The following is a 16922-nucleotide window of genomic DNA, read 5'->3' on the forward strand; positions in this document are numbered from 1 at the left end:
AAATGACGTCGTTTTGGTCCAGGTCTTTTAAAAAAAAATTATAACAAATTTAAAACACCCCTCCGAACTTCAGCCTTTCCAAAACCCTCAAACCTAAATCCCCAATCTCCACCCCCAACCTTTAACCCTCTACCCCACCAAATCTTTAAGCCTCAGCTCCTCCATTGTTGCCACTGCCAGCAGCGCCACCGCCTCCAAAAGCTTGCCTCCGCTTCCACCACCTCACAATTCAACGCTAAAAAAAAAATTTGAACCTTTACACTATGACCCTATGAGATAAGATTCCTGGGTCCGTCCTTGGATGGGCTCAATATATTTTTTTTATAAATGAGTCTACAGAACAAGGCACGATTAATTAAATGGAATGACACAACATGACTTGAATAATTTAGTGGCACGATTTTAAACAAGTGGGGCTGATATGTCATGACGCATTTGATACCTCTACGTTGGACAATTATGGAGGATGGGATGAAACAATAACACACAACCAAAGATAATATTAGTCGTCTATATTGTACAAAAAATCCGTTAATAAAGAACGGTTAATTTCACTTTATTGCCACTTTACACCGTTGCACAGTGGTCAATCATCATTAATATCAAGTTGTGCCTTAGATTATCTCCAATCCAAATGGGGCTAAACTTAAATGTTTCCCCCTTCAAAATACAACTATTCATGTTTGATGTATTGCAGTAGCAAAGTCGTTTTGGTTTTGGTTTTGCACTTCCACAATTCAATTTCAGATTTACGTCTTTTTTCATCAATTGTTCAAACTTAAAGCAATAGCACTGACTAGAATGTTTAAAATATGTCGGCTCATGCGTAGTAAACCAATATATTGTATACTGAGACATAAGATAAAGTTGTGTTGATCATCACCGTGTGGAATGATTCATTTTTGTATTTCATTGTGTTGTTGAAACATGAATCACTTTAACTCATAAATTGAATCGAATTTTTGAGTGCTTTTAATCTTCGTTGTCTGAAATGTTGTTGGAAGTCTTCTACTTGGTAGAGGATACTGCAGCACTTTAACAATTTGTTCGGCATTTGGGTTCTAAAGGGAAGCTGAATAAGAGAATTGAAAAGATTCCGGAAAGAGCGGCAAAAGATCATGCTTTACACTAGCTTGTATTGTAGCTGATCAAGCATGGATAATAACTGAGTCAAAAATATGATGAAAAAATACCCTAATATATCAGAGCCTAGTTTCGATCTAGGGACCTGTGGGTTATGGGCCCACCACGCTTCCGCTGCGCCACTCTGATTTGTTGGTACTATTTTGTAATTTGGTCTATATGAAACCTTCTTTATTCTCTAAGAGGCTTCCCCAATAACAAAGGCACATGTTAGGCCTGCCACATATCCTATTGTGTCATTAATTTCATATCACAGATAAATTTTTTACAAATTTGGTTATATACATAATCTTAGACATAATCTAATAAAGAAACACTATACCATTTAAAAATTATAAACACACTAAAAAAACCCAAATATCGACAATTGTACATTTTTTAATTTAATTAATAAGATGAAATACCTTTATTACCCTTTTAACATAAAATTGGAATTCTAATCTCTTTATCTTGCTTTGAAGCCAGAGCAGAACTCATTTCATGAGCTCTAGTCTCTCATCTTCATCTTCAACCCCAATTTTCAGTTTTTGTTCTTCCATTTCTTGTTTTGAAATAAACTTTCTCTTTGGACTTTTTGGATTGTGCGGATGTCTATGTCTCCTCTCTATTGCTGGCTCTGACACTTTTTCAAGGGACCAAGCCTCAGCTCGCCAAATCGGATCATCTCGATCTCTCCAAGTTCGTTCTCCTGTACTTTCTTCTTCATCTTTTTGTTTTTGCTTGTAGATTTGTGGACAAAGGTATGAGATTGAGATTATGATGGAATTTTACAGTGATATCAAAGGAACCTCAATCTCGACAAGTCGTCATCTCAGCGAAAACGACAACTGAGGACCTCATAGGTTGTTCCAAAGTACTGCACAACGCCAGCGACTCGTCATCTTCAGTTGTGGAGGAAGACAGGGATTTCGTCGCGTCGTCATCGTCGTCGTTTGGTTTGGACTTGGGATTTTTTATCTTTTGCTTCAATTATGTGTTTCTCTTCGAATTTTAGTTAATTTGAGGAATATATTTTAAGCTTTGATGATCAATTTATCTTTTGTTACTATTTAGGTTATGGATCTCATTTTTGTTTAAAAAATGCACTTCTATAACAGAGTATTAACAAGATAGTTCTATGACAAAGTATTGACAATGTACTTCTATGACAGAATATTAACATGTACTTCTATGACATAGACTACAAGATAGTTCTATGACATAGTATTAACAATGTACTTCTATGAAGAGCCCCTGCTTGGTTTTCACGAATTTTTTTATAATAAATTGTTTGGGTTTTTTAAAAAAAAATCTGCACTGGGCTTGTTTTGGGTTTTTTTTGTTTTTTTAGAGTTTTGTGTGGTGGGTTTTTTTTTTAAAGTTAATTAATGGCAATCATGTAATTTATAGGAACTTCAACACCAATTTTTTATGCAGTACATGGGTTTTGGGTGTGTTTCTAAAGTGCGTTCCATGTGAGGTTTTTTTTATATATAATTTCAGCCTCTATTTTAGGTATAATAGTGAAACTCCCTAATATTTTTGGCGAGAAAAAAAAAAGGCCATCTCAGTGCCTCACTCACTATTTTATAATAACATATCATAAATAAACACATTGATTTGTTTTGGGGGAGCTTCTATAATGAGGGATAAAAGTGAGGGGTTATAATGAGGGTGTTCAATCTAGATTGGACGACTATTAAGGAACCCCTCATTATAAGCCCTCATTTTTAACCCTCAGTATAGCCTCCACGGTGGTTTGGGTTGCGTTGCCCCAACAATTATACTTCAATGAAGATGGTTAGTTAGTTTAGTTACTAAATGGGACCATATATAGAGAAACTTGTCCAACATGTCCATGAATTGATAACAACCTTTGATGTGTTGGTTTAAGGTTTTAGGAGGAACAACAAAACCAAACTTATTCACCCAACAACTCATTGGCTACTAATTAAATCCATGGAATAACAAGTGGGCAGTGGGGCTAAAATCATCAAGTCCCTCCTAATGGAGGAGTTCTTGGATGGATCGGATAGGATCAAAATACTGAGAGAATTTGACTTTTATGAGGGTGATCAGATACAATGATCCGACCGGCAGGCACAAGAATTTCTCCTCAATCAGATCATTAAAAACTGCTTAATTATGGACCTCATTAGAGCTTTTGTCAGTCATTCAGGTTTTGTACTGATAGCTAAAGCCTAAATTGATGTCAAAGTTCAGTCAATATTGCACATATGGTTTGGATAGATAAATCCAAAATCTCTTAAGTTATGAATTAGGATAAAACTGTAAAATATATGGGTTTACTTTCCAAATTAAACAAATAGTATTGACTTATAATAAACTCCACCTTCTGGCTTCTGCACACACATCATCATTATTTTTACCAAAATTGTTCAGTAATTTCTTAAAGCAGGTCATTGCTCAAATGGGGTTTTCAACTCTTGATGACTTATCAAAGACATTGATTAATTGAGCTCAGTTTGTCATTTAAGCTAATTCCTTGAAGCTCAAGGTTAAGAGTCTCCCAATGCTTACTAAAGAAGAAGTATTCTAATATTCTCTATCCAAAGTACATGAGGCCAGATTTGGCAAATCAGACTGCTAAACACATAACAGACAGCTGCATCTTATCTGTTTTTTTTTTTGCATGCTCCTCTACCATGTATTAATTAATTCCATTTTCACCTCCAATTCAAACATGCAATTCCAACTCTACAAAAAGAATGCAATCCAAATCAAAACACACAGGAGGAGGAGGGCAGGTTCTTCTAGCTAGCTAATTATGCAAACCTCCAAATTGTAACATGCCTTATGATAATTTGGATGCCCTCTTGAAAGAGAAGTTCTTGACACCTGTCACAATCTGGTTGATTCATCCCCTGGTGGGCCCCACACTAGGAACCTAGCTCCATGCTAGCTTTAAAAATAGAACCATAATAAAGCATTTTGCACCAACCAGCATGGACAAGAGTGGCCATGGTGTTAAGAATTTTTTTGTGATGAGAGCCCTTGAAAAGGAAATGGCAGTTCATAGTTGGTTGAGGGGCTAGACATGCATTAGGACAAGAGTGGGTGTGTTTCCATAAGAAACAAAAGGAGAAGACAGATCAGGGGAAGAAAAAAAAAAAGAGAGTGGACATATAATTTCAACACTGTCAAAAGTAGCAATATATATGATTGGTCATATTCTTTATCAATTTTAATATATTTTTAAAGTTATATATCTTATAATTATGTTTAATGAAGTTCATATAATGCTATTCATGTTCAACTTTCTAAGGATAAATAAATAAAAAATTTAAGTCCACACCAGGTCCCAGGGGGGGAGAGAGAGAATGATGCTTTTGTACAGTATTTTTTCGTTAATTTTTCAGATTAATTTTGCTTAGGGAATAGGGGCATTGGACAATGGTGGTTGATGCCTTGGTGGATATATATTTCTAATTTGGTGTAAAGAGTTTAATAATAATGGCATGGGACCTATGCTTACATACATAACAGTAACTGGTGTGCTGAGATAAAGAACCTAAAGCATTGACTTCTATCAACCAATGTTTTAAAGATTGGAACTTCTCCAATCAGATCAAATTGCTTTTTTTTTACTATTTATTGTTCATGTCGTTCAACTTTATCCATGTGCTCAACCACAAAGGAAAATTGTGGTGGTTGGGTTTAGATTGGATTGCAGTGGAGTTCGTGCATGTTTTAATAAGTTTCATCTCTCTCGACGAGTTGTAAAACATAATATGTTAGATTGTTGTCTAATATATTTATAAGTTTGTTAAAGAGCAATTTTTGTCTAACTTTATAGTTAGATTGTTTCCTCTCTTTCTTCTTTCCTCATTTTCAGAGACAATTTTTTTTTTTTTCTATTTGTCTTTGTTTTGTTATGATTTTTCTCCAACTATCATAGACGTCTGTGTCTTGATGTCAAATCTCCATCTACGTTTTGGCGTTGGATCTTCATCACCATTCTTTTTGCGGTTTCTTTATGTTTAGAATAAGTCACATAAACTCTTTGGGTTCTCTGTGTAGTTTTCCTCTCTTTTTTGTGAAAGTTTTTCATCTCTCTTTTGTGAGAGTTTTATTTGTATTATTATGGCTTGATTTTTTCAAGCTTTATCTTTTTTTGATTATTTTGAGTTTGCCTATGCCAGAATTTATTCGATCATGCGTGATCGTTAGTGAAGGTGCACCAAATTGTCTTAATTTTGATGTTAGACCCCTCCGTTATTGTAATGGTCCTTTGTAGCTAGTGACTATTTTAGCTGAATTATAAATACAATCCTAAAATTTCTCCAAAAAAAATCTGTCTAATTTAATTGGAATAGTTCAACTCCGAGTCACCAAACATTGGATTTTTTGTGTAACAAAAATAATATAGAGATTACTATGTAAACAAAATGTTATGTCTTATTTGGATAGGATAAAGTGGTTAACAGCCCAGAATTTTTTTTATTTAAAAAAAGCAGAGATGAAAATAATGAGTTACCACAGTAAATATTATCTCTCAGTCACTGTAAAAAAAGAGTAAAACTATCTCTGGTCATATTTTGAAAACCAAAAGAAGTCAACGAAATGCCGTCATGCAATCGAACGGGCTCTATGCACCAACGCAAAACTCGGAGCCCTAATGGGCGGCGAAGATTAACCGAAGACCTCCCCTCGTCGTCGTTATCGTTAAACGACAGCACGGGGACGAGAGCACGTTGGTTCATATTTATCAAGAAATTAATTTCGCGCGGGTCCACATATCAGACCTAGACGAGACCACGTCGCTATCGCAACTCTACCCACAATAACGGCGTTCCGTCCACCTAGTCACTAACTCATGATCCACTCGCTCCCACTACCGGTGACCTTATAATTACTCGCCTTCACTTCCCCCAACCTCCTCTTCATCCCGGAAGCCCTTCGAAACTGCCAACTTAAGAAGCGGTTTTTCTGTTCTTATTATCTTCTTTTTTTCAAAGAAAGAAAAAAAAAAGTAAATGTTTGGTCCATTGGGCAACAGTTTTTTTTGTTTGCAGGTTCATTCATCTTGGATGCTATTTTAGCAGCACCATCAGTTCAGAGTCATCATAACATGTACGTTTCCACTGCTCTCTCTTTCTCTCTCTCTCTCTGTCTTCACTCATACCCTGCTGTTCCACATTTTACTTTGTGTTCTGAAAGAGTGAATTTTTAAATTGTTTTGGTCTCAGAGGCAGAGTTACACTAATTTTGGACTTGGGTTCACTCTAAAACCAGAGGACTTTGTTGGGTCAGATCTGAAACTGAAAGGAAATGGTGGGCAGGTAAGTTGAGCTCCTGGGTATTTTGGTTTTTCATTTTTACTTGTTTGTTGAAATGTTTCCCCATGTATAAATTTTGGGTTTCTGCTATTTTTGAAATTTGAACGGCAAAGTTTAAAGAAACAAAGTTACAAAGAACAAAGAACAAAAAGAAAGCTCGGTTTCTGGTGGTACATACTTTGCTTTTGCATAATAAAATAAGTTCCTTTTTGACTATAAACACGATATTCAAAGCCTGCAAGTTTCATTTTTTTATAGCAGAAATTTCTCAGAGTCACCTCTACTTTTTCTCGACAATAGTCTTGGAATCTGATTTTTTTTCCTTTCTCTTTTCGCTTTACATTCTGTCTTTTGTATTTTTAACTTCTTTTTTTTTTTTTTTTTCTGTATTTGTTTGTGCATCTTCAGCCAAAACCCTGAAGGGCCAGAACCATGAAAAGAGAGAAACTTTGCAGAAACAGCTCGTTCTCTGCTTGAAGTGTTTGGGATTTTGGTAAGGGGAGAGTGAGGAAAATGGCAGGTCGTTGCATTCTTTATTGGATTTTCTTGCTGGGTTTGGTTTTCTTGCAAGGAAATGCAGACCCAGTTGAAGATAAGCAAGCATTGCTTGATTTTGTGAACAATCTCCCTCACTCCCGCTCTCTTAATTGGAATGAGAGCTCTCCTGTGTGTGACCACTGGACTGGAGTGACTTGTAGTGAGGATAAGTCTTATGTGATAGCCGTCCGATTGCCCGGCATTGGATTTACTGGCCAGATACCACCTTACACGCTTAGCCGCCTCTCAAGGCTGCAAATTTTGAGTCTTAGATCCAATGTGATAAATGGGCAGTTCCCTTCTGATTTCTTCAACCTCAAAAACTTGTCTTTCCTCTATCTCCAATTCAATAACTTCTCTGGGCCATTGCCCGGGGACTTCGCAGTTTGGAAGAACCTCACCATTGTCAATTTGTCTAACAATCACTTCAATGGGAGCATTCCTTATTCGCTTTCCAATTTGACTCAGCTTTCAGGCTTGAATCTTGCTAACAATTCACTTTCTGGTGAAATTCCTGATCTCGAATCAAGCAAGTTGCAGCAGCTAAACTTATCTAACAACAATCTCAATGGTAGTGTTCCCAAATCACTTCAGAGGTTTCCAAGGTCGGTTTTCGTGGGTAACAACATTTCTTTTGCTAGTTTCCCACCCAGTCTTCCTCCTGTTCTTCCACCCGCCCCTAAACCATATCCGAAATCTAAGAATGGTGGGAAGCTTGGTGAGACAGCATTATTAGGAATTATAGTTGCTGGTGCTGTTTTGGGCATTGTGGCGTTTGCATTTCTAATACTTGTTTTCTGCTCAAGAAGAAAAAAGGAAGATGGGCTTTCTGGAAAGTTGCACAAGGGAGAAATGTCACCGGAAAAAGTGATCTCAAGGAGTCAAGATGCGAATAATAAACTGGTTTTCTTTGAGGGCTGTCATTACGCATTTGATCTGGAGGATTTATTGAGGGCTTCTGCTGAGGTACTTGGAAAGGGGACATTTGGTACAGCATATAAGGCAATATTAGAAGATGCAACCGTTGTGGTGGTGAAGAGGTTGAAGGATGTAAATGTTGGGAAGCGGGACTTCGAGCAACATATGGAGATTGCTGGCAACATTAGGCATGAAAATGTGGTTGAACTGAAGGCATATTATTATTCCAAAGATGAGAAGCTAATGGTATATGATTACTACAGCCAGGGGAGCGTCTCTGCTTTGTTACATGGTATGTTACTATCTTCCATCCTTGATGAATGTTAACTTGATAACTAGCTGATTGTTGTACTTCTTATTTTGGAAGTTAATAACCTTTAGATCCTGTACATCATAGAAGTTGTCTGGTTATAAGTAGTCATCTGTAGCTAAAATTGTTTGAGTATTTTTCACTTCAATCGTTCTGAATAATTTGTTGGAACTGTACCACTAAGTATTTGATAGATGCCACTTGGAACAAGTCCGAAACACAGAGGAATACTTTTGGTCTATACTGCAGTCCTTGTTTTGAGATGATCCTGGATCTGTCAAAATGTTAGAATGTGTCTTGGCCTGCTGGATAGTATATGGTCAACACTTGTGAAAATATTTTCTGCTAACTTATGTAGATTCGGATATTTCACTTTACTCCGTCATGTGTAGCAATTCTACTATGCCAATAGCTTAGAACTGTTTAATACTTGAATTTTCTGTTTTAGAAGCTACCGTTGATTCTGACAATAAAGCATAGTGACTGCTTATGAGTCCAGTGGTAATTGATGCATTAAAATACTAACTAGTAAGTACCAACAGGCTTTGGCATGCATACTAATGTTATGTTGCCTTGTACCTTCGTGAGGCTTTCTTTGACCAAGTCCATGCTATCAATATAAAATGATCTGTTGGACATTAGGGAGTAAATATCTTCTAAGAAAAGCCTATTAGTGTAAATGATATTTATCTGGTTCTTCCATTCTAGGGTCGTTTGTTTGTAAACCATGTGGTGCATCGGACATATTAATTCCTCCAAAGGTAGAGACATGTTAATGTTGTATTTAGGGAATCATGTGTCATTATTTGGTGCACTGTTAGTTTTATCTTGATCAAGGAACCTTCAAACCCCCAAAGTTTCTATGTTCAAAAAACATCTGTTGTAAGTTGGTAACTGGGAGGAACTCAGTTGTATTGAAGAAAATCTATTGTATTTGTCGGCTTTGACATCTTTCGGAATGACAATATTTGGTTGGTGTCATGCTTGGGCATTCTAACTCCATTGTGCATGTTGCACTGCCACCCACTGTAGAGATTAATATATATCTTGCATTGCTCTTTCGATTTTCAGGTAGAAGAGGAGAGGACAGAGTCCCTTTAGATTGGGATACCCGACTGAGAATAGCTATTGGAGCAGCAAAAGGAATTGTTCATATACATACAGAGAATGGTGGGAAGCTTGTCCACGGAAACGTCAAAGCCTCAAACATCTTTGTAAACTCGCAACAGTACGGTTGTGTTTCTGATGTTGGCCTGGCAACTATAATGAGCTCACTAGCCCCCCCAGTCGCCCGTGCTGCTGGTTACCGAGCCCCAGAAGTGACAGACACCAGGAAAGCAGGGCAGGCAGCTGATGTCTACAGTTTTGGGGTTGTGTTACTGGAACTCCTCACTGGAAAATCCCCTATCCATACTACTGCTGGTGATGAGATTGTCCACTTGGTCAGATGGGTGCATTCAGTTGTCCGAGAGGAGTGGACAGCAGAAGTGTTTGACATAGAGCTCATGAGGTATCTAAATATAGAGGAAGAAATGGTAGAGATGTTACAGATTGCCATGTCTTGTGTGGTAAGGATGCCTGATCAAAGACCTAAAATGCTGGATGTAGTGAAGATGATAGAAAGTGTCCGCCGGAATGATAATGAGAATCGACCATCGTCTGGAAACAGATCTGAAAGCTCAACACCACCACCGGTGGTTGGAACAGAACATCCAACATCACAATGAGTGAACCATTTGCCATTTTTCCCATCTAGTGATGTATTTCATTTCATCTCAAAATGTCGTTTTGCTCCAGTGAATGAACAAATTTGTTTCAATTTTTTTTTTTTCTACTTTATCCCATTTAGGAAGAGCTAGGTCATGTATCAATGTAGTAGTGACTTTAATTCTGGAAATGGCATTTCAAATATGCTTTTTGGTACTTGAAACTCTCTCTCTCTCTCTCTCTCTCTCTCTCTCTCTCTCTCACACACACACACACGTATTAAAAGGAGAACGCAGAAAAAACATATTTTGCTTGAATGGATGCATGGCATAATCATTCCAAAGATGCTATACAGATCTTTGTGTCATAAAAACTGACTGCAAGAATAACTTCCTGATGTACTAGCTCTGCATGGGTCCTACTGTGTTTTCCTAAAGGATGCAATGCAACTGTTTGTACAACAGTTTTTCACAAAATCTGTCTTGCAAATTGATTATTACATTCTTCCACTCCAGTTAATGTATAGAAGGGTGTTTTTGTAAAAACCCTTTCTATCTCGAGCATCACTTATTTTTCCCCAGGCAACTTACAGCGGAGGGCATCATGATCTACAAGCATAGATTGGACATTTATTTGGCCATATTCTGCTATTGCACGTGAAGTCTTCAGAGCTGTTTGATGCAGGCAAAAGCTCATCAGAATGTGAAAGATACTGGAGGGAAAAATCTAACACAACAACAAAATCTAAAAGTTGTGTTTGCTTGTGCTCAACCTTTCAAATGAGTTGTGCAAAGATTCTAATTTCCAACGCCTTTGGTAGTATGGAAAAGCAGTGTCCATAATCCACAAGTAAAAAAGATACATTTCGAATTAGGGTTTTGCTCAAGCATAATCTCCTGGTTTCCATTTACAAGATATCTTTTTGGGAAAATTTATACGAGGGTATGTTTGGATAGAAACAATGATTTTTTATTTTGATAATATGGTTACTTTGGTTAGAAAAATGTTGAAAGAGATGCTGGATACAATGTGTTTGAAAATACTTGGTACAGTGTTGTACTATTATGACCTTGAAAATTATTAGGTACAATGGATGGGATTTCATTCTATTCTTTTTTCATGCTAAGATTATAATGAAGAAAGTCTAACTATAAAGATCAATTTTCATAGATTTGAAATCTAACATTCCAAATGGAGTCTTACAAGAATATTGGGGATAAATAAAAATATATATATAGGTGGTTTTGATGTGGTCAAATTTTGGGTTGGAATCGAGATTTGTCATGTCACTGTCATGACTAAGATACATATGCAATACAACCTATTTCTTAACAATTTCTAAGATGCATCTTATCCTTTGACTAGAATTTAAGACTAGAATTTACTTATTTTTAAGACTAAATCAATTGCCTAGCCGTCCTTATTGAAAAAATAACTTGATTCTCTAACGATGTTCTCATATTGGCCTTAACACGTAGAAAAATTTAGGTGATCATTTTAACTATATTATAATGTGAGTGTTACACATTAAATTATTAATCTTTAGTAACAAAATAATCTTACATTTTAACTATGATTACCTAAAACTTAATACAATAACACATGTTGTTAACAAATGATAAGATTTTTTATTTTCTTTTGTCTAAAACAAAGGACAGATTCGAACATAGAAATCACTCCTTTTTCTTTTTTTTCTCCATTCTACAATAATCCATGGTCAATAGAATGGCACACTTTGATTGGAGGGATGTGTGGAGCAAAATTACAGTCTTGTCCCCTCCTCTTTCCCTAGGTATAATATATAAACTCATTTTGAGTGGTTGTTCAAGCGCTACCACCTTCTCAATAAACGCAAAAGATTAAAAGGAAAAAAAACATAAAAACTAAATCAATAATAAAGCAGGAGGGTCTCTCAGGTCAAGGTACTCTCTCTACCATCTCTCTGCTACTTCCACATAAGAAATGAAATTTGGGTTTTCTTTGTTGTGTGTGTGAATTTGTTAGATTGAGGTCAGGTTCATCTAGGGTTTGGTTTGTTTGTTTGTTTGTGTGCTTGTGAAGGTGATGGCGTCGAAACGGATCCTGAAGGAGCTGAAGGACCTCCAGAAAGATCCTCCTACTTCATGCAGCGCTGGTATTTTCCATTTCCAAACCCGATCCGTTTCCTCTTCTTTTTCATGTTGATTCTGCTAAAGTTTTAATTTTGTGTTTTTGGGTAAGAATTGATGTAGGAGTTTGTTGATTGCCTCCTCTTTGGAGATTTTGGCTCATGTGTACCATCTGATTTGAGCTTCCATCTATGCTTATTTTTTGAAATTTGCTTTTTTTTTTAACCCAGACCAGGAAATCTGTGCAAAGCTGCAGTCTTGCACCGATTTGGTGGTCATATCAATTTTGTATTATTGTTCTCATGCCAAATTAGGTGTTTGTCTCATAATCGAATGGAATTGCATTATTTTTAAGTTGGTCAACTGAATTTCATCGTTAAGAACCATCAGAGAATATGAAAGAAAATAGTGAATGATATGGGATACTGAAGGTGTTATTATGTGGCACTTGTTACCCATACCCATTTCCCTGCCCTAATTAAATGGCAATAGACCTCCTACCTAGCATCTCGGGTATAAATGGGTAATTACCCTTTCAACTCTTTGTTAAATGGTCTGGGTTGTGGGGACCTGTAATGACCCATTGAATCCTCAGAAAGAAAAGCTTTTAATTTTACACCTGGTTATCTGTATATCTGCGGCGGTTGGGACTGATTTTTGTCATTCTGAGTCTTCTATGATTTTGAGGGCTGAGTAGACATTAAGGTGTTAAAGGGAGGTTGGGGCAGTCAAAGAAGTTGGCTGGTAATTTGAAGTTGGAACAATGTCACCCTTTGGTACAGCTGTTGTATTGTTTTAAATGTTGTGAATGTCTGCCAGGGTGGGTGGTTGAGTATTGTTTCAGGGTTTCTTTGGTTGAGTATTGTTTCAGGGTTTCTTTCTTGACGCTTATGTCAATAGATTCTCTGAAATAGCATTGCTCTGCAAGTGAAGGATCAAATGCTTTCTCTTTCTTCTTTTAATATATTTCCCCTTTGGAACACTGTCTACCCCATTGAGTGAATTATAGTATCTTGAGCTGGATATTTCCATAATGGACCTACACCTACCCACCCTTAAAATTGGATTAGATGGCTATTGGCATTAGATATAAGTGGCAAATAAATGGCAGTTCTTAGTCTATCTAGTTTATGACCCACCCTAAACTGACTCATTTGCCACCTTTGGTGCCATAAATGCTATATTATTTTGCTGGTAATTTGAAGATTACCATTACTTTGTCTTATATATGGATATCTTATAAATGATATACATTTGTTTTTGAGTTTTGAATAACTCAACTGTGGTTGGAATCTTTTTGTCATCATAATCACGCCATCCTGGATTTTAATACCCTTAATGGCTGCAAAAGTTCATACTTTTGGAAGAATATGAAGTCACTCATTTATAGCCACAGCAGTCTATCTACTGTGTGCAATAAATCTATGTGCAAGTGCAACCCTTCAAATCTTTTAGGCAATTGGAACTTTTATGTATCAAATTTTCTCAATGAATTGGTAATTTTTGGCTGCTTTTTCTTTTCAGGAGAAATTTACACAATGAAACTATTCTGATAAATGACTCTAACGTCATTCTTCTCAGCAGATATTCAATTTGATTGTCTTTGCTCTAATGTATATCTTTAGGGCCAGTTGCAGAAGACATGTTCCACTGGCAGGCGACAATAATGGGTCCTGCTGACAGTCCATATGCAGGTGGAGTGTTCCTTGTCACTATACATTTTCCTCCAGACTATCCTTTTAAACCACCCAAGGTACTTGCTAGCCTTCTATAAATTTGGCATCAAATTGGTCTTCTGTTGCATGGAAGTTCCTTTCTTTATTGCTTTCATGAGAGAGAGAGAGAGGCGCATATTGTCTTGTGGCCTATCACACCTATGTTTGATGTCAAATGTATTTTCAGACTCCCGAGGGAGTTAATAACATTGTGATAGTAGAAATTGACAATTATAACTTTTCTAGCTTATTTAGCAATGAAGTAATATGGTGTTCCTGAAGTTTAAAAATCCCAAATTTTAACAAATGACTAGGAAATACTGAACTTTTGCATATTGTTTGTTTTCAAGATCTTTTCCATGTAAAATTGGCACGACACACTGAAGATTTTGTTGTCCAACTTTTCATTCATTCATTACTTTTTGCTACTTATATGATGTTTTGTGCAGGTTGCATTCAGGACAAAGGTGTTTCACCCTAATATCAACAGCAATGGTAGCATTTGCCTTGACATTTTGAAAGAACAGTGGAGCCCTGCCCTGACCATATCCAAGGTAAATGCTTAATTCCTAAACAGGAATAGTTTTTTCATAAATTTTGAGCGTTCTGTAGAAACTTGTTTCCCCTATTGGGATTCTACATATGATTCCATTTTATGTCTGTAATTTCGGATGCGTCGATACAGGAAATGCTAATCAATAGGGCTGAAACTCGGGTTTTTACATACAGGAAATGCAATTGTATTACTCTGAAGTTTTACAAGTTAAGATTTGCACGAAAGATAAAGAGCTCTATGCAATGAAACAGCATACAATCCTTTATTGACCAAAATGATTTGCTTTTCTTTATAAAAAGAAAAATAACAAATTATCATCTGTGCTAATTGTTGTGTCCAAGAAATTTTCCATAGTGAAGTACTGATTGATCTTGTGGATCCCATTGCATTTTGCAACTGTTATGATGCTGTATACTGAAAATGAAACATGGTTGAATCAATTGTGCCATATTCATTGAAACCTGGTTTGACTGGGAAATTTTGGTGCTGTTATAGTTGATGCAATGTTATGTTATTTGTGTTACTGAAGCATGGGAACTGGTTTCACTTTATTTTCAGGTATTGCTTTCAATCTGTTCACTGTTGACAGACCCCAACCCTGATGACCCTTTGGTTCCGGAGATTGCCCATATGTACAAGACTGACAAGAACAAGTACGAGACCACCGCAAGGAGCTGGACTCAGAAGTATGCTATGGGTTAGTGTGAGCTGCTAGGACTGTGAGAGGAGGGCTTTCTGTCCCTGTGGCATTGATCTGGTGATCAGATGTATGAATGGTGTGATCTGTTCCTCACATAAGTGGACCAATAGGGAGAGTATTCTGCCCTCGGAACGCAATTGCTTTGAATTGTTAATTTGTTATGCAATATTTATATATAAGACATTGAAACCCATCTTATCTCTCTCTCTCTCTCTCTCTCGTGTCTGAAAGCCCTTAACAACCCAAAAGAAAATGAAATTTGACCCACAAAGTCGAGATAGATATGCCATTGAAAACACGTTAAGAGTATGAACCCACATGATAATTGCATCACTTTATGCGCATATTAGATAAACCCATGATATCTTGGGGATTTTAGAGAATGGATTGTGTAACTGGCCAGGGCGGGGGGTCCTTTTTTTTTTTTTTTGGTTTGGGGCCAGGTTTTTGTAGTTCGTGTTGAGCTGATTATCTGTGTAAAGGGTTTGGCTAGGTTAGGTTGTATATCATGTGTATTGAATTTGGTTGAATCTGGCAATAGTGCAAAAGAATTTTTCATCTGAACCAATAAATTTTTAATGGAACTAAAAAGAAGACACAGAATAAAATTGGGAAGAAAAAGTAGCCCAGTTGTATGCAGCCATATGGGCCATCACCATTAACATCAACCTGTCACACTTGTGTCTTGACACATGGATTCATTTCCCATCAGTATAAATGGGTTGGGCCCAAAAAGTCTAGTTTGAAGTGAGAGGGTGAGTCTTTCTTGTGAATTGATAAAGAATTAGAACTAGTCTAGGTATCCTGCAAGAGGCTTGTAGCTAAAGTAGTTATGAGCATATACCCATACACGTGAGGTTGTAAGTTAGATATCCGATTTTCCCTTGTAATTATTTTAGGATTAACTTAGGTTTCTACTTCTTTAGTTTTCTACAGACCAAATCATATAAAGGGAACATTTACAAGTCACAACCCTCTTTAGATTTGTTGGCTACTAAAATGAAGTTAAAAGAAATTGGCAAAACACTTGCATGTTTATCCCATAGCAGTTGATGGTGTGTGATGGGTGATGATGATGATATATGATTCATATATATGCAGGAAGAAGGAAAAAACTGTTTAGAAGGGGGGTGGGCTCACTGGGGCTACTGGGCTTCCATTTCTGTGTGGCCTTTCAACTTCAAGCACTCTGAGTTTTGAGGTCCCCTTTAAGTTTCCTGGATCCTGCAAAATCTAAGACAAAGAAGTGAGGAGGAGGAGGAGGCCTAAGCCTAACAATGACAGAAGAGCAAAAACCCAAGTGGCAGTACAAGTAGAATGGTAAAATCTTCTTCATGAAGAAAAAAACACCCAAAAAAGAGTCAAAATCTTGTTAATTAATGATCCAAAATCTAACCTTAGCTCCCCCACACCCTTTTTTTTGTTCCCTGTGGTCAGCATCAGAACAAGTGGATGAATAAAACATCAGTCAAATTGTAAAAAATTTGTCAGCACATTATCAACATGTTGCATGTCAATATTTGGATATCAAATCCCAAACAAACAGAAGATGACAATTCTGTCATTTGGGAAAAAATGTAGGGCTACAATCCTAGGGCATAGTCCTACGTAACAGGACCTAACCCTTACCCTTGTTTTCTAACCCTAGTCTTTTTCCCATTTTGAACATGGTAAATATAAATTACCAATATAAAACTGAATTCAAGGTCTTTAGGGCATGCCCTACAAGTTGGTTCTATGGGGCTAGAGCCTAGGGCCAAGGGCCCTAGAGAGAGAGAGAGAGATACTTGTTCTCCTCACGTCTCGCTTTCTTTACTCAGATAGTGTTGTTGTTGTTGTTGTGTCTGTGGCTTTGGCCTTTAGGTAGGCTTTTTTCACCTCTTGTGTCGTTGAAAAGCCATTTTATGCTTCCACATGAGCCTTTATTTTAAATCAAAAGATATAATTTT

The 16922-nt window shown here is 36.9% G+C and overlaps 2 protein-coding genes and 1 long non-coding RNA gene across 3 annotated transcripts; all 3 read left to right on the forward strand.

The window, feature by feature from the left end:
* Positions 1-1623: 1623 nt before the first annotated feature.
* LOC110760676 (uncharacterized) lies at positions 1624-2193 on the forward strand. The gene is made up of 2 exons (XR_002527283.2): positions 1624-1821; positions 1917-2193. It is a non-coding gene; the product is annotated as an uncharacterized LOC110760676 (long non-coding RNA).
* A 3791-nt stretch (positions 2194-5984) lies between these two features.
* Positions 5985-10110, forward strand: LOC110760664 (putative inactive receptor kinase At4g23740). Its single transcript, XM_021962969.2, has 4 exons — positions 5985-6216; positions 6333-6425; positions 6831-8169; positions 9259-10110. Exons 3-4 carry the CDS (start codon positions 6936-6938, stop codon positions 9912-9914), a joined length of 1890 nt encoding a protein of 629 aa, XP_021818661.1. The 5' UTR covers positions 5985-6216; positions 6333-6425; positions 6831-6935; the 3' UTR covers positions 9915-10110.
* Positions 10111-11677: 1567 nt separating this feature from the next.
* LOC110760665 (ubiquitin-conjugating enzyme E2 10) lies at positions 11678-15166 on the forward strand. Its single transcript, XM_021962970.2, has 5 exons — positions 11678-11816; positions 11956-12028; positions 13628-13755; positions 14167-14271; positions 14832-15166. The coding sequence occupies exons 2-5, from the start codon at positions 11959-11961 to the stop codon at positions 14973-14975; spliced, it is 447 nt and encodes a 148-aa protein (XP_021818662.1). The 5' UTR covers positions 11678-11816; positions 11956-11958; the 3' UTR covers positions 14976-15166.
* Positions 15167-16922: the final 1756 nt, after the last annotated feature.

Source organism: Prunus avium, chromosome 5 (genome assembly GCF_965620075.1).
Source record: "Prunus avium chromosome 5, drPruAviu1.hap1.1, whole genome shotgun sequence".
Lineage (NCBI taxonomy): Eukaryota > Viridiplantae > Streptophyta > Magnoliopsida > Rosales > Rosaceae > Prunus > Prunus avium.

Bases quoted from the DNA above. Each gene is read 5' to 3' on its own strand.
- LOC110760664 (XM_021962969.2), top strand. From the start codon at position 6,936: ATGGCAGGTCGTTGCATTCTTTATTGGATTTTCTTGCTGGGTTTGGTT. The intron at 8,170-9,258 runs GTATGTTACTAT...TTCGATTTTCAG, and splicing joins CGTCTCTGCTTTGTTACATG to GTAGAAGAGGAGAGGACAGA.
- LOC110760665 (XM_021962970.2), top strand. From the start codon at position 11,959: ATGGCGTCGAAACGGATCCTGAAGGAGCTGAAGGACCTCCAGAAAGAT. The intron at 12,029-13,627 runs GTATTTTCCATT...GTATATCTTTAG, and splicing joins TCCTACTTCATGCAGCGCTG to GGCCAGTTGCAGAAGACATG. The intron at 14,272-14,831 runs GTAAATGCTTAA...CTTTATTTTCAG, and splicing joins CTGCCCTGACCATATCCAAG to GTATTGCTTTCAATCTGTTC.